The 16,910-nt window shown below is 41.7% G+C and overlaps 1 protein-coding gene across 1 annotated transcript in view; it reads left to right on the top strand.

Annotated features, from left to right (window-relative positions):
• itga9 (integrin, alpha 9) overlaps nucleotides 1–16,910 on the top strand; it is a 430,612-nt gene that overhangs the window by 225,656 nt on the left and 188,046 nt on the right. The window contains exons 16-17 of the mRNA XM_063054766.1: nucleotides 832–984; nucleotides 12,360–12,436. Coding sequence (XP_062910836.1) covers nucleotides 832–984; nucleotides 12,360–12,436 — 230 coding nt within the window. The remainder of the gene's footprint in view (nucleotides 1–831; nucleotides 985–12,359; nucleotides 12,437–16,910) is intronic.

Raw genomic sequence — 16,910 nt, 5'->3', positions numbered from 1 at the left:
TCTGTACTCATTGGTGATGGGTGGAGACTTTAATTGTTGCTTAGATCCAGTTTTAGATCGTTCATCTTTTAAATCAATGATACCAAATAAATCAGCTGTGTTTATTAAATCTTTTTTATTGTTGATGCCTGGCATTTTTCTCATCCAGTAGATAAGGAATATTCGGTTTTTTTCTCACGTTCATCATACATATTCTAGGATTGATTATTTTTTTTTACTGATAGCCAACTGATTCCATTAGTGTGATCCTGTGAATATAAAGAGATTGCTATTTCAGATCACGCTCCTGTGTTTCCATCTTTAAATCTTCCTGGTCTTCTTCAAACAAATAAATTTTGGGGATTTAAACTAACTTTGTTATGTGATAAAGAGTTTTTAAAGTTTATGGAGAGACAAATGACCTTTTTTTTTGAAGAGAATACGTTAGAGGAGACTTCAAGTCTTATAAGATGGGATGCCTTTAAGGCGTATATTAGAGGACGAATTATTTCTTATACTGCAAGTATTAAGAGGAAAGCTAATAAAGAGAGAAGTGATTTAGCTAATCAGCTGAAACAGTTAGACCAAGACTATGCCTTGGCTCCAGAACCTACTTTATGTCAAAGACGTGTTGAAATTAAAACTAAATATGATCTTCTTTTAACTTATACAACTGAAACCCAACTCCTAAAAGATAAAAGTCAAATTCCAGTAGTTTCTAATGGATGAAGGTGAGAATCAGTTCTTACTATTTATTGAGCTACACGGGCTTCTGCTTTTAGATTTAGATTGTCTTTTGGAAGTTTTTGGTGATGCTTTAAATTTAAATAAATTATTTGTTTTCATCTACAGCGGGAGGTGAAGGATGTGATTGCACCAATTGTCTTTGAAGTATCATACAGCTTGGGCAAGCACAAAATTGGTGACAAGACTCTGAAGGATCTTCCAGCTTTACAACCAATCCTTCGCTGGAAGAAAGGTCATAAACTTGCTCATCGAAACCAGGTGAATTTTAAGATTGTACAACAAATAGCATATTCCGTGTTTTTTTTCTTAACCCATTGCTGTAGTTTTCCAAAAGAAAACATAAGTTCTGTGTAGGGTTGCACTGTGAACATGCACCCATCCACTATAAACTGTTAAAGGCTATGATTGCATTTGTATATCCAACAGTGACACCAGAAGTTAAGTTCATGCCTCACAGGTTCAATCCTCATCTCAGTTGCAGTCTTGAGGATGTTCTTCCTGTGACTCAATGGGTTTCCTCTGGGTGCTCTGGCTTCTTCCCACATCCCAAAACATCTGGATGGTAGGTAATTGACCACTATAAATTGCCCATGGTGTTTAGGTGAGTCAGAAATGGTGCAGATTGGGCCACAAATCCTATTTTGCACTGCATCTCTTTGATGCTGTGATCTCTTAAAACTGATGCAAGATCATCCCACAGGCAGTGTAACTTGATTCTTTAACTGAAGTTCTGTTCTCCAAAGGTTACATTAATAATTTACAAATATTGCTCAGAGGGTATTGTTTAGAAGTTGACAGTATTTGAAAAACGCAAGAAATTCTGCAGATGCTTGATATCTTGAGCAATACAAGCAAAGTGCTGGAAGAACTCAGCAAGTCAGGCAACATCCACAGAGGGGAATAAACAACCTTCATTTTGGGCTGAGACCCTTCATCAGGACTGGAAAGGAAGGGGGCAGAAGCCAGATTAAGAAGGTGGTGGAGGAGTACAGACTGGCAGGTGATAGGTGAAACTAGGTAAGGAGGAAGATGGGTGGATTGGGGAGGGGGTGAACTGAAAATCTGGGATGTGATAGGTGGAAGAGGTAAAGGACATAGAAAAAAATCTGATAGAAGAGGTCAGTGCGCCATGGAAGAAAGCCAAGTAGGAGGAGCACCAGTGTAAAGTGATGGGCAGGCGAAAAGAGAGGGGATGAGGAAGAAACCAGAATGGGAATGACAAAAGAGGGAAGGGGTGGAGAAATCGATGTTCATGCTATCTGTTGAAGGCTGTCCAGATGGAAACGAGAAAATCCGCAGATGTTCCTCCAACCTGCATCTCGTTTCATCATGACAGTAGATGGTCTGACATGTCAGAATGGGAAGCCAAATTGAAGTGAATTGCCACTGGGAAGACCCACTTTTACAGCTTTGCAGCTTGGTGAAGCTGTCCCCAAATCTACATTGGGTTTTACTGATTTAGAGGAGTCTTAACCATGAGTATTGGGTGTAATAACCTTGACATACCAACAAGTGAAGTGTCACCTCACCTGGAAGAACTGTTTGGGGCCCTGAATGGTGATGAAGGAAGAGGTGTAGGGGCAGGTGTAACACTTGCCATGCATGCAGGAATAAGAAACAGGAGGAAGATCAGTGGGGAGGGACAAGTGGACACGTAAAGAGTGATTCCTATCTAAAGTGGAGATTGGAGGTGGGAGAGGTAAAGATGCGCTTAGTGGTAGGATCCCGTTGTAGATGGCAGAACTTACAGGGAATGATGTTTTGGATATGGAGGTGTGTGGGGTGGTAGCTAAAGGCAAAGAGAAACTTTATCCTTGTTATGGTGGCAGGAGGTTGGGGTGAGGGCAGACATGCATAAAATGAAGAATGTGCATGTGAGGGCAGCATTGATAGTGGTGGAAGGGAAATTGTGTTCTTTGAAAATGAAGGACATCCAGATGTTTTAGAATGGAATGCCTCACACAGAAGAGTTGTGCTGGAGGTGGGGGAACTGAGAAAAGGTAATAACACTTTTATGAATTACAGGATGGGAAGAGATATAGTCAAGATAACAGATGAGAGTGAGTCGGTTCATAAAATATATCAGTGGATAGTCTGTCTCCAGAAATGGAGACGAAGAGATGGAGAAAAGGGGAGATAGCTGTCAAAAGATGGACCAAGTAGAAAGTGAGGGGACGTTGGAAGTTGGAGGCAAAGTTGTGGAAGCAGCACCAGTGCAATCATCAATATAGAGCAGAAAGTGTTGGGGAGTGTTACCAATTAGGAGTACATGGCGTTTAACTGCGACAAAGGTACTTTCAAGTCCGTAAAGAATGATACCATTAAGAAAGTCTTTGACTTCAAGTACCTCGGGTCAAGAATGATGAGTTCGGAGAAGGACATAAAGATATGGAAGTTGCTGGCATGGAGGGCTATGAACGACATGAAGGAAATCTGGAAGTTGAACCTGACCAGAGGGCTTAAAAAGAGGATTTTCATAGCAGTCATAGAGTCCCTTCTCACATATCGATGCGAGATGTGGACACTCACCAAGACTATGTAAAAGTCTCCAGGTGGTTGCTATACACGAATGCTCCGGATGGCTCTTGATGTGAGTTGGCAACAGCACATGACGAATGTCGAGCTCTATGATGACCTACCGATGCTCACCATTAAAATCAAGGCGAGAAGACTGCAACTAGTGGGGCACTGACTACGCCACCCCAAGCTACCTGCCAGCCTACTCATCATATGGGAGCCCAAGCACGGGAGGATAAACCCTGGGCACCCTCCCAAGACAATGGTCAACATGCTCCTAGAAGACAGCGGCGTGGCTAATGTAGATGAACTGAACACACTGATGAGGGAGAGGGAGAAGTGGAGAGTCCGTCATCGCGCCCGACACCAGCCCCCTAGGCCTGAGTCGACATCGTAGTAGTAGTAGTTAGAACACTGAACGTTTCACATAGCTGATGAAAAGGCATGGATGTCTGGGGTCTATGCAGGTACCAATGGTTACAGCTTGGGTTTGGAGAAAGTGGGAGGAGCCAAAAGAGAAATTGTTGAGTGTGGAGGGTGATGGTTTGTGGGAAACTGGTTAGGTCTGTTGTCCAGAAAGAAGGGAAGAACCCATAATGAAAATGGGGTAGTTAGGAAGCTGAAAGTGATTGAAGTGATCACAACTTCCCTGGCCCTGAAGTTTGAAGTGTAGGTAGTAAGGTACTGGTATCTGAGAAGTTGAAAGGTTAATAAGCATATCACTTTAATAACCAGTCACAAAGCAATCCTTTACAGTTCGAGCAAGATGAAATTACTGAACATTGATTGAAAAGTACTGAATACTGAAGTGCTGTAAATAATAATGTTTGGATAATGGCTAATTTCATGGTAGGTAATTAGATGATAATGCTAGTGAAATACAGTGACTTGCTGAACTGAATGTGAAAGCAAAGTGTTGTTTATTGTAGTGTTTGTGTGATTTTTCTCACATGACATCCAGTCAAAATACTTAGCTTTTAAAATATAGCAACCTGTGCTCATAGAGAATGCTTGTCATAGAAAAATGACTGAGAAAGTTTCACAGAAGTATCATTTCTGGATTTTGGTAGGAGAAATAAATGTGCTGACTATTTTCTAAATGGGGAGAAAATCCAGGAACCTGACGTGCAAGAGGGACTTGCGAGTCCTTGTGCAGAACATCCTAAAGGTTAACTTGTTTGTAGAGCCGGTGGTGAGGAAGACAAATGTAATGTTAGCATTCAAGATTCAAAGATTCAAAAAACTTTATTGTCATTCTAACCGTACATCAGCTCTGCAGGGCAGAATGAGACAGCGTTTCCCAGGAGCAGTGCAATCATAACATAACAAACGCAACACTAAATAATAAACATAACAATAAATAGTAAAACACAACAGCCACATGTCAGTTAAAATCAGTTATAAGTGTCCAGTGCAAGTTAAAGGTGTCCAAAGCAGCCAGGTAGAGCAGCGATTTAGCAGTCTGACTGCCTGTGGGAGGAAGCTATTAGTAGCCTTGTGGTTTTAGTTTTGATGCTCCTGTAATGTTTGCCTGATGGCGGAAGAGTAAACAGTTCATGGAGAGGGTGTGAGGGGTCTTTAATGATGTACCGTGTCTTCTGGAGGCATCGACTCCGAAAGAGGTCTTGGACAGAAGGTAAGGAGACCCCAATAACCTTCTCAACTCCCCTAACCATTTCAAGAAGTCTGGAATACAAGAGTTGGGATGTGATGCTGAGGCTTTATAAGGTATTGGTGAAGCCTCACCTTGAATATTGAGAACAGCTTTGGGCTCCTCATCTAAGAAAAGATATGCTGGCATTGGAGAGGGTTCAGAGGAGGTTCACAAGAATGATTTCAGGAATGAAAGGATTATCATACAAGGAACAGTTGATAGCTCTGGGTCTGTACTCGCTGGAATTTATAAGGATGAGGGGGGATTCACTGAAACCTTTAGAATGTTGAAAGGCCGAGACAGAGTAGTTGTGGAAAGGATGTTTCCCATAGTGGGGGAGACATTACCACAGGCAGCTGTGGTGGCCAGGTCATTGGGTGTATTTAAGGCAGAGCTTCATAGTTTCTTGATTGGACATGGCATCAAAGGTTATGGGGAGGGGAGAAAAGAATCAGACGTGATGGAATGGCAGAGCAGACTCAGTGAGCCAAAAAGCCTAATTCTGCTCCTATGATCTTATGGTTATTAATGGAATAAAATTTGATGTTTACATGTAAAGGGAAAATGATTAACACCATGGTCAGAGATGGTGGTTTCTGACTCATTTCAGAGGAGGAAAGAGAGTAGGAGCCATTACATTTGGGGAAGAAAAGTGAGCAGATGTGAATTGGAAGACAAGTTGTGAATTAGGACAAAGGCAGCAACATTTCTGTTTGGGATTGGATACTCATGGCCTGCAATAAATGCATTGGAATAGTCATATCTGGAGGGGACAAAGACTTTAATCCCATACCACAAATGTTCGCCAATGATCTCACCTTGATGTCTCTTTATCTCATTATCTGACATTCTCATTATTTATTTGTATTTGCATTTGCACAGTTTGTTGTTTTCTGCGCTCTGGTTGATTGTTCATTGATTCTGTTATAGTTACTATTCTGTAGATTTGCCGAATATGCGAACAAGAAAGTGAATCTCATGCTTGTATATGGTGACAGTTATGTACTTTGATGATAGCATTTACTTTGAACTTTGAGCTTCATATAGTGGTAAGTCCGTTGAAACTGGAGCCTGCTTTATTATGAGGTCAAAAGACACAGTCTTAGTGATTTCTTAGACATCAACATCGGAAACTCATCTTTCCTGCATCTTCCCTTGCCATGGCCCTCATCCACGTGGAATAAATAAAAAACACATGATTCAGCCTCATTCCTCTTTTTCAGTTTCAGTGATCTCTTAGTGTTTCATGGCCTTATCCCCTCAGGTAAATTACATGTTAGATTAGAGTACCCTTAAGCCTCTGGAGACCTGAAAACAAGTTTTCTCCATGCATACCAACCTACCAGCATATCTAAACCTAAGGCATGTAATTTATTTCTGTAGTTTAATGCATTCTGGCTCAAGTTCACATACTCTGTCTCTTTTCTGATCCAGTTTATAACTAAAATATCCTCATGTTACCAAACCATCCAACTTTATTGTGATCTGTTCCCTTTCTTTAAGGTCTTGGCACCAGTGCTCAGAACGACTTAGGGTCTGTTGCAGAAATGGATGAAGGAAGAAAGAAAGTACAACAAGAATTAGGGAGGATTAAGGACAATGTATCTATTCTATTGATTCTTGACTGATGTATTAATCTCAATGTGGGATATTCTGATAGAGGAATAAACTACTAAAGAAGCACTTGAATCTTAAGGTATAAGATCGAAGTATCAGCATCTTTGATGAGGTTGATTGCAACGTCATCATTATTGGCTGAGAAAGGTTGAAAAGATTTAAGGCCTTTGAATGCAATGTAAAATGTTTGGCGTGTTTCTAAACAATGACCAAAATTTGTGAGCAGCACTTTGGAATTCCACACTTAGAACTCTGATGAATGCACAGTTACTTGATCCAAGATACACTCCTGCGAAGCACCTTGGGGCATTTAACAATGTTAAAGAGTCTTATTAAAAATGCACATTTTTGGTATGATCTACCATTCCCACAGCAAGCTATAATGCTAAGATTAAAGTGTGTCTGCGTTTTAAAACATTTTTTAAAAAATTCCACTCAAGGCTTTAAAATATCACTGAAGGTGACATTCGTAAGATTGCAAATGTGTCTGCATTTCCAAAGCATTAAAAAAAGTTTCACTCAAGGTTTCAAAGTGTCACTGAAATTCCAGCAAGCTCTTGGGATTATTTGAAATTCTATCACTCCTGATTGCTATTACATTTTTCTGTGGTATAACTCCTATCTGTTGGGAAATCACATTGGAGGAGATTTGATACTGTCTTCTGTATCTCGAGGTTAAAGTAAGATAATTTCACATTGGTGTCTAAGCTGCAGTATAGGATAGTGACATGAGTGACTGCTGAAAGGTGGAAGATGATCAGGTACAGACATGTTTATCAATGTTTTACCATAATATGCTGATGTTTGAAGCGTTCTTATTTAAATTCTTTGATTCAGCTCTCACCAGACTTTAAACAAGAAACAAAGGTTCTTTGCCTAGGAACAGTGTTACTTGGACAAAATTTGTAATACAAAACAGCTGCCTTATTTTCTGAGAATAAACAGTTCGTGAATAGCTCTGAGATCTGGTCATCTAAAATAGCACTTGATTTCCTTAATCTCTCAATTTTCCAAAACTTCTTCAGCACTCACTGAAGTTATTCTCAGCAACTATCTCCATTCTTTTGTTGAAAAAATTCAAATTGGAAAATACATTTTTGAAAGGCAATTAATACTTCCATATGGTCTCCAGATGCTCTTACACCCTTAGGACACTGGAAATCCAGCATGGTGATTAAAAACTGTTTGAATATTGTGTCCATCTCATAATTTCAGCAAGAAAATAAGAAGTGAGATAGTGAACTTTACAAATGTCAAGCGAGATAAATTTAGAGAGGATTGGACTCTTTAATACTTTGGAATCAGTGCTAGGTAACGAGATAAAAGTTAAATATTATTCTGAATGCTACTATTGCTTTAGGTGACAGATCAATAGTATAATTAAATTCAACAAGAACTTCCCATAAACTTGGCACAATATTGAGGAGAAATTATAAAGATTATTTCTCTGAGTGCTTTCAATGTTGGTTGTCCATTATATTCAGGAATGACAAGAAACCCGCACAGGAGACCTTTTAGAAGTGGAAAAACCGTAGCACTGAGACAGTTCTGCTCTCTCAACCTCGGAAGTCTGGATCCAGTGGTACAAATAGTCATCACAACTGGGGTCTTCCTTGTTACGGTACAAAGAAGGTTCACCGGATTGATTCCTGGAATGGCAGGACTTTCATATGAAGAAAGACTGGATGAACTGGGCTTGTACTCATTGGAATTTAGAAGATTGAGGGGGGATCTGATTGAAACGTATAAGATCCTAAAGGGATTGGACAGGCTAGATGCAGGAAGATTGTTCCCGATGTTGGGGAAGTCCAGAACAAGGGGTCACAGTTTGAGGATAGAGGGGAAGCCTTTTAGGACCGAGATTAGGAAAAACTTCTTCACACAGAGGGTGGTGAATCTGTGGAATTCTCTGCCACAGGAAACTGTTGAGGCCAGTTCATTGGCTATGTTTAAGAGGGAGTTAGATATGGCCCTTGTGGCTACGGGGTCAGGGGGTATGGAGGGAAGGCTGGGGCGGGGTTCTGAGTTGGATGATCAGCCATGATCGTAATAAATGGCGGTGCAGGCTCGAAGGGCCGAATGGCCTACTCCTGCACCTATTTTCTATGTTTCTATGTTTCTATGACCAATGACTACTTCTGTGCCTTGTTATGCTCTTCACTCTCCATGAAGCATTACAGAACTGCTTTCCTAGCTGTTGGATCTCTCTGTTGGTCTCATCCACCCAGCTTGCCATAGCTTTTTATGCCACCTTAAAATCAAAGATATCCCAATCCAAAAGCACAAGACTTCAAGTTCCAGAAAGATGTATCAAAACAAAAAATGCTGGCAGCATTTGTGGAGAAAAAAGGCCTAGTTAACCTTTCGCATTGTTGAATTTTCTTCAGAAGTATGTAACTATTGACCTGAAATGTTAAATCTGTTTCTGGTTTCCCTCGCCTCTTCCCTGGTATCGCAAAATTGTCATGCCTCTTCATACATTCTCAAGCCGTAGCTCCCCACCAGCCATGGCCAGACGCCAAACACCTGAACCCAACTAGACTCAATCTGGAGGACTGTGGCTAAGAACCAAAGGCAAAATAATGCAATAGGGTGTTGACGTATATTAAGCAGAATCCAAAAGAATCTGTTTTCTAGTTTTCCTGTCTTCCAAATGTGCCTCGCCTACTCTCAATTCAATTCCAGTTTAATTGTCATTCAACTATGCAAGAATACCCTTGAATATAGCCAAAAGAAACTGTTACTCCAGAGCCAAGATGCGAAACGTAGTACCAATAGACACACACACAGCACAAAACACACATAGCACACACAAGGTAGCAAGCACATGCAAGGTATCAGTAAAATACAGCCATGCCAAAAAAAAACGTCCAGAAACATCAATCCGTGAATGCCGCAGAAATCTGCAGTCGACCACAATACAACCTGTCTTCTTCCAAGCGAACACTGGGGGGTAGCACTGACTGCAGCCTTGATGCCGCACCACACTGTCCCTGGTGGAGTGCACCGACTCCATTGTCTCTCTTTTGGTGGCTGTAACCAAGCAACACTGCGGCGCACTATCGAGAGCATAAGACTTAGGATCTGGAGTGGACCAGATGTTGTTTTTAAAATCTGTTCTTCCATTCATCAAGAACATGGCTGATTTTCAGCTTGCGCAGTTTTCCAGCATGAGCCCCATGTCCCTTGTTATCCTTTAGATTCAGAAAAGTATCCACCTTTGTTTTGAATAAACTGGAATGAGGAAATATTCTCAACCCTTTCTTGGTGGAGATCTCTGAAGATTCACCACTCTGTGCATTGACTTTTCTTTCAGCCCCTCATTCTGAGACTGTGGCTCTGCTCTGAGAATCAATCAAGTGAAACATCCTCTTTGCATCCAGTTAAAAACTTTGTAGGTTAAATGAGATCTCCTCTCATTCTTCTTCAGTAGACACAGGCCAAGTTTCGATGAGGAACATTGATAAGATGTTCCTATCATATATACACCTTGTACGGAATAGGATAACTGTCGTAGTATGGGTCTAACAGCTTTTTCAGCTTTCGGCCTAAGTACCTTAATATTATTTTTGCTGCCTTTGTGTACTACAAGTTAAAAGCAGCGTGGTACAATTGGGAATACTGAAACCATTATCTTATTTGTTTGCAAGGTTGCCAGGTTCTCCTAAACACTGGATATCTTACTCTTAAAAGCTTCCCACTAGCTATTCTTTGCTTTCTCTTCGCATGGGCTCTCCTGCTGTGCTGTCAAAGTTCAGTACAGCGGCTATCAGTGAGTTGTCGGGGCTCAGTACGCCAGTCGTCAGTATACCATCCTCCGTGTTGGTAGCTTCATCACAAGTCCTCAGTGTTGCTGGTCTCAGTGTCCCAATCACAGTGCTGTTGGCCACTGTACACAGTCCTCAGTGTTTTTAGGGTCTTCACAGCAGTCTGAGCACTTTTGTGTCACTATGCACCAGTCCTCAGTGTTATTGGGTATCTTCACACCAGTCCTTAGTTTTGTTGGACTTCTGAATGTTTGTCCTCAGAAAATTATGTTTATTTTTGCTAGCTCTTGTTATGCCTGTTTCGTGCAGATGAGGCTCATCAGCTGTGGTTGACAGCTCATCTAGGAGAAGGGAAACTCTAATCTCAAACTTCTGCTGCCTTGAGGCCATATCCACTCATGGGGAAGGCTTTGGGAGTATGCGCTGAGGAAAATTCTGGGGTTGGAGTCCCTGAGGAAGTTCTATGTTGAGCTCAATGCTAACTGGCAACTCATGCAATGCTGCTGCTGCCAAACTGTGTTGGTCTCTGTCATAAATTCTTTGGCATTCCCATAAGATCTGATTGACTTGGTTCCTCCCCAAGGTTTTGTGGATTTTGAGTGACTGATGAGGCCACAATAGGAACCACAAACTCTCAAATATCTGGAAGGGGTTCTCCACACCATGGGAAGACAGATTGCTGGGGGAAGGGGAGGGGGAGGGAGCCTGCTACGTGGGCAACAGCTTGCTCTCCATATCGTACTGCCCTGACTTGCGTATCACATAGACAGCTGGGTCACAACATCCATGGTTGACCCCCATCAACAGAGGGTCTCACTGTCCCTGGTGGAGAGCAGTTAACATGTAGGTATGTCACTGTGTCTTCCCATGGTGTGGAGAACCCTTTCTGGATATTTGTGAGTATGTGCTTCTGATTTTGGTCTCATCAGTCACCTCAGAATCCACAAAACTCTGGGGAGGAACCAAGTCAATCCCATCTTGCGGGAATGCCTAAGAATTTAAGATTGCTTTGGTTACATATCTTGAAGTGAAGGAAGAATTATCTATGTGATTAAAGAAACTAAACAAACTCAGTTGAATATACAACTAAAGCAACTATGAAGTATTGTTGTTTTTGAAATACAGTCCGGATAGGCCCTTCTGGCCCTTTGAGCTGTGCGGCCCAGCAACCCCCGATTAACCCTAGACTAATCAAAGGACAATTTGCAATGACAGATTAACCTACTAACAGGTGCGCCTTTGGATTGTTGAAGAAAACTGGGGCATCCGGAGAAAACCTACGCGCTTCACAGGGAGGACGTACGGACTCCTTACAGGATGGCATCAGAATTGACCTCTGAACTCCAATGCCTTGAGCCGTAATAGCCTTGCGCTAACCACTATGCTACTGTGGCCCCCAGTATGGCCCATATTTGATTGATAGTTTTCTGTTTTTCTATTATTCACTAGTTACATCATGCCAAAATAATGTGATTATTTACATAATTATTTTGGTCAAAATGTGGCAAGTGCTATGTTGTCTCAGAGAATGTTTTAAAACAGTTTGACATAGCATTCTTTCCTGAAAGTAGTCTTACAAGGTCTCTCAATTTCTGAGCTTTAGTATTTGACTTCTTGCTTTTCCGCAAGCACCTTCAGGGTGGGTCAAGCTAATTTCCTTTTAAATTGGTCCAGGCATCAGCTTTTCCATGGCCTCCTTTTGGTGCGTTGTACTTGCTGAATTACAGAGTTTTCACGTGTGGCCCTTCATTTTGGCTTCCTGTGAGCTCCTTCAGCAAGTTTTAAACACTGTGTTGCCAGAGTATGCTGCTCCATCTAATGGTCTAGGAATCTATTGCTCCTGATGTTAACCAGCTCTAGAAACTAATGAGGCTTGGAATTAACATGTTAAAAACTCTGCTTGGTTTACAGGAGTGAAATTTATTGAAATCAGTTTGAAAACATCTAAAATGCCATTGTAAAGCAACTTAGGATGCTTCTCTGCTAAACAGTTCCATTTCACATTACCGCTCATCTCAGTCAATGATGCAACTCAGTGTGCGCTTTGGCTAATCTTTAATTTCTGTATCATTCTCCAGACTGTGTTTGAAAGGAACTGTATGTCAGATGACTGTGCTGCCGATCTGCAACTTCAAGGCAAGCTGTTCCTGTCCAGGTACGTGATAGGGCTCAAATGATGTCCACAGCATCACTTACACAGCAGAGCAGCAGTCAGAACAATTACTGCCCCAAAGAGCTTATCATCTGAGCTTTGCATAGGTTATTAGATATGCTTTTGCTGAGGGTTACCCTTTATTTTTAGAATACAGGAAATCTTTTGATAATAGAATTACAATGCTTGCATTTTTATAACCATTGTTATTTTTTTGTGTATCCCTCCGGTTCTGTTGGCTGCGTAAGTCTAGGGAAGACAATTTCTGGCCCCACCAAACATGTGAAATTTTGAGGTGCAAATCTCCTGTTTGGATGCTATATGATCTGTTCCCCCGTTACAAATCAGTACCACGAAATAACAGGCAGAACACCATATGCAATTAAAAGAACTAGCTTTATAATTCTTAATTTGACTAAAGGGTTAGTGAAGTAAAACAAAAAGAAAAGGGCCTATTTTAATGAAACGGTCTAATGTGCACAAGTTGGAGCACATGGTTTCCCTTTCTCTGATCCTCCATTGATTTCCCCGGGCTTCATCGACTCCTGGCCCCACTCCAAGTCCACTCCTTTCGATGTCTACGACCTCTCCTTTCTGGCATCTTCCGCTGATCAAAAGACCCAGATCCCCTCGGTGTCCGGCACACAACACAAAAAATCACTCCCCTCGTTGAACAGCTCACCTTCCAAAGCACCCATTGTCTCTAACCATAACACAATCATTGCTGCTACAGAAAGACTATTACATCAGCAGTGAAACCTTTCCCAGGGTGTTACATTTAATTAATGCACAAAGTTATTATATTAAAAAATGAAGCATAAATAACTTAATTAAGGCTGATGTGGACAAAGTAATTGAGGAATAGGAAAGCCATTTATTTACATTTTATTCACCCATCAACAGATATTCCACAATGTGATCACTTCAGCAAACAATTATTTCTTAAAAATGTGATCCATTTCAGCACTTCTCTTATTTATTAATGTCACTGGCGAGGCCTGCAAAATGTTTTCTTTTTGAAGTGAGTGGGTAGCTAGGCATTTGGTGGGACACGAGCAGTGTTCAATCACTTAAACCAAATGAGGTAAAGTTGGCAGATCTGTAGCCAGATCTTTTCTATGACAGTCCATTTCATGATCACAATTACCAACAATTGTATTTTCTTTATAGTAAAAAAGTGAAACTTTTATTTCCAATGATATTTAAAAATATACTTGCTTGAACTTCCTCAAATAGCATGAGAGGATCATGAGTCTAGATGAACAATTAGGCTAATGGATGGTAATTCTAGTAGTTTAAGCGGTATACCACTCTACATTTTTTACATTTTTTTGCTGGAGGACTATTGTTATATACATTAATCACACTTTGTGTGAAGAAGATTAACACTTAACATAAAGTGCAAGTAATATATGTAATCAGGCAGTCACCATTGTGATCATGAAGTCAGTAGGAGTGTAGCACAGAAGGAAAACACTCGGCCCTTCCACTCTGTGATAATTCCTAATGGAGCAAACTGTTGGACTATTCCTCTAGTTTTCCTCATTGCCCAGAAAATTATTTTTCTTCTTGCTTCACCACCTCTCTGCTGAGAACCCTGAATTACTTTGTTTCCAGGGGTCGTGATTCAAACTGTGTCATAGTACACTACAGCACAGAAACAGGCCCTTCAGCCCATCTAGTCCATTCTAAAATGTTATTCTGCCTAGTCCCATCGATCTGCACTTGGACCATAGCCCTCCACTGTTAACCTATGACCTCTAGCTCTAGTACCACCCAACTTCAGTGGAAAAAGCCTACCCTATCTGCATTTCTCATAATTTTGTATACCTATATCAAATGTCCCCTGATTCCCTTATGCTTCAAGGAATAAAGTCCTAACGTACTCAATCTTTCCTTATAATATGAGTTTTTTTAAGTCCTGGCAACATCCTTCTGAATATCCTTGTAGATCATGATATTCTCTACACAAATCCATTTTCTCCTCACATTTCTTCCTCTTTTGCAATAAGTCTGTATTTTCTGATCAATGGTCCATCTACTGTTGGGTTCATCATCCCTCTATTTATCATGCATTAACCGGTCTTGAACATTTCCCTCAGATATCCTCCTCTTTGCTACAGAGAGAATAACTCCAGTACTACACTAAAAATCTTTCACCTCTATTAAATCATTTCTCATATTGTTCCTGATAGTCACCTCCTTCCTAAAATCAGGTGACCAGAATTGGATGCAAAACCACAGATATGGCCTAAACATTAATTTCATATATCCCCGTTCTTGTGCGTTGTGCCATGCGCTTTGCTGAGTATCCCCTCGTCATGCCCTGCTCACACTGGTGAATTGGGTATCTATCATTAAGGAACAATCACTCAGGACATGCCCTCTTCTCATTGTTACCATCAAGGAGGATGTACAGAACCCTGAAGGCACAAACTCAAGCTTTTAGAAACAGCTTCATCCCATCAGATTTCTAAATGGACAATGAATCCATGTACACTGCCTCACTTTTTTTGCTGTCTTTTTGCACTACCTATTTATTTCTTATTGTAAATGATAGTTTTTTGTAATTGCGTATTGCACTGTACTGGTGACGAGGAGGCATACAAGGAGCGAGATAGATCAGCTGATTGAGTGGTGTTACAACAACAACCTTGCACTTAACGTCAGTAAGACCAAGGAATTGATTGTGGGCTTCAGGAAGGGGAAGTCAGGGGAACACACACCAAATTGTCATCAAGAGATCAGCAGTGAAAGAGTGAGCAGTTTCAAGTCCCGAGGAGTTAACATTTCTAAAAATCTGTCCTGAGTCCAACATATTGATGGAATTACAAAGAAGTCATGACAGTAGCTATATTTCATTAGGAGTTTTAGACTTTGTATGTCACCAAAGGCTACCGCAAAGTTTTACAGATGTACCATGGAGAGCGTTCTAACCGGTGGCATCGCCTTCTGATATGGAGGGGTCACTGCACAGGATCGAAAAAAGCTGTATAAAGTCAGAAAATTAGCCAGCTCCATCATAGGCACTAGCCTCCCCAGCATCGATGACAATTCAAAAGGCGATGTTTCAAGAAGACCATCACAGCATCCATCGTTAAGGACCCCATCACTCAGGACATGCCCACGTCTCATTTCTACCATCAAGGAGGAGGTACAGGAACCTGAAGACACACACTCAGTGATTCTGGAACAGCTTCTTCCCCTCTGCCATCAGAAATTTGAATGACAATGAACCCATGAACACTACCTCATTTTTTTTTCACTCCCTTTATCCTTGAGTGGTTCTACCATCTCACTCGTTATCCTGCTGCTATATGTATAGAATGCCTTGGGATTCTCCTCAGGATCAAAAGTAATAGCAGGTGATTCAATACAATTTCAATAGTTACAATGATATGATGTACTTCCAATATCTTGTGTCAACAATGCTTCCTTTGAAATGCATAACTCCAGTGTGAGATGCCTCTGAATGTTCAAACACCTTTGATGGGACAATATAAATCACACAGATAGTCTAAAAGCTTCTGGGAACAGAGATTCCAGACACCGAAAAGTAATACACATACAATTCTGGAGGAGCTCAGCATGTCAGGTAGCATCAATGGAAATTAATAAGTAGTTGAACGTTTCAGGCCGAGACCTTTCTTCGGGGCTGGAAAGGAAGGGTGAAGCTGACAGAATCAGAGGGGGTAAGGCTTGAGGAGGAAAGAGGAGTGCTGAAGTTGAGCTGGTCAATGTCTCATCAGCAATTCGAGATGAAAAGATCCAGAGCAGGCAGAGAACCAGAGAGGGGTGTCCAAGGGCTCGGTGTCATAGCGTGCACTGAACTCGCTGAGGTGCGGGTGGACGGGCCAGTGGTAAAGCCCTTGCTGAGGACAGAACGTTCTGCCTCAGAGAGGGAAAGGTCAGAGGGAATGGTGAAGGCACGGCAAGAATTAGAACTTGGATCAGAGGAGTGAAGAGAGTTGGAGGAATCAAAGGAAGGGAGAGGGTTGGGGTGTTCAGGGAAGGTGGGGTGGGAAGAAGATGGAGGCTCAGAAGACCCAAGAGGTGAAGGTGGAGCCTGAGAGACTGGTGGCTGGAGAACGGTAGTGGGTGAAGAGGGGTCCAGTGGCAGTGGGGAAAGTCTCAGCCAGGAGATGCTGGTGGCTGAAGTCCAGGCTGGCACCGGAACTAGGGGCTGTGCAATTTGCAGACTGAAGGCGATGGGGTTCATACGAACTGGAGTTGATAGTGGTGCAGTCAGAGGTCTGGATCTGCTCGTGGTACCGACAATCGTGTCACTGGTCCGGGTGTGTCGTGGGCAGTCAGAGCCGGGACTGGAGTCAGCGAGATCCAATCCAATAGAGGTCCGAGCGGGAGGCAACAAGGACCGTGGTCTGAGGGTGTCCCGGGTGTTGGAACTGGAGTAGGAGACAACAGGATCCGCTGTCTGGAGTCGGGAATTACTCTGATCCTTACTGGAAGTGAGGAA

Source organism: Mobula hypostoma, chromosome 1 (assembly GCF_963921235.1).
Source record: "Mobula hypostoma chromosome 1, sMobHyp1.1, whole genome shotgun sequence".
NCBI classification, from domain to species: Eukaryota; Metazoa; Chordata; class Chondrichthyes; order Myliobatiformes; family Myliobatidae; genus Mobula; species Mobula hypostoma.
This window is presented reverse-complemented; position numbering and strand designations above follow the sequence as displayed.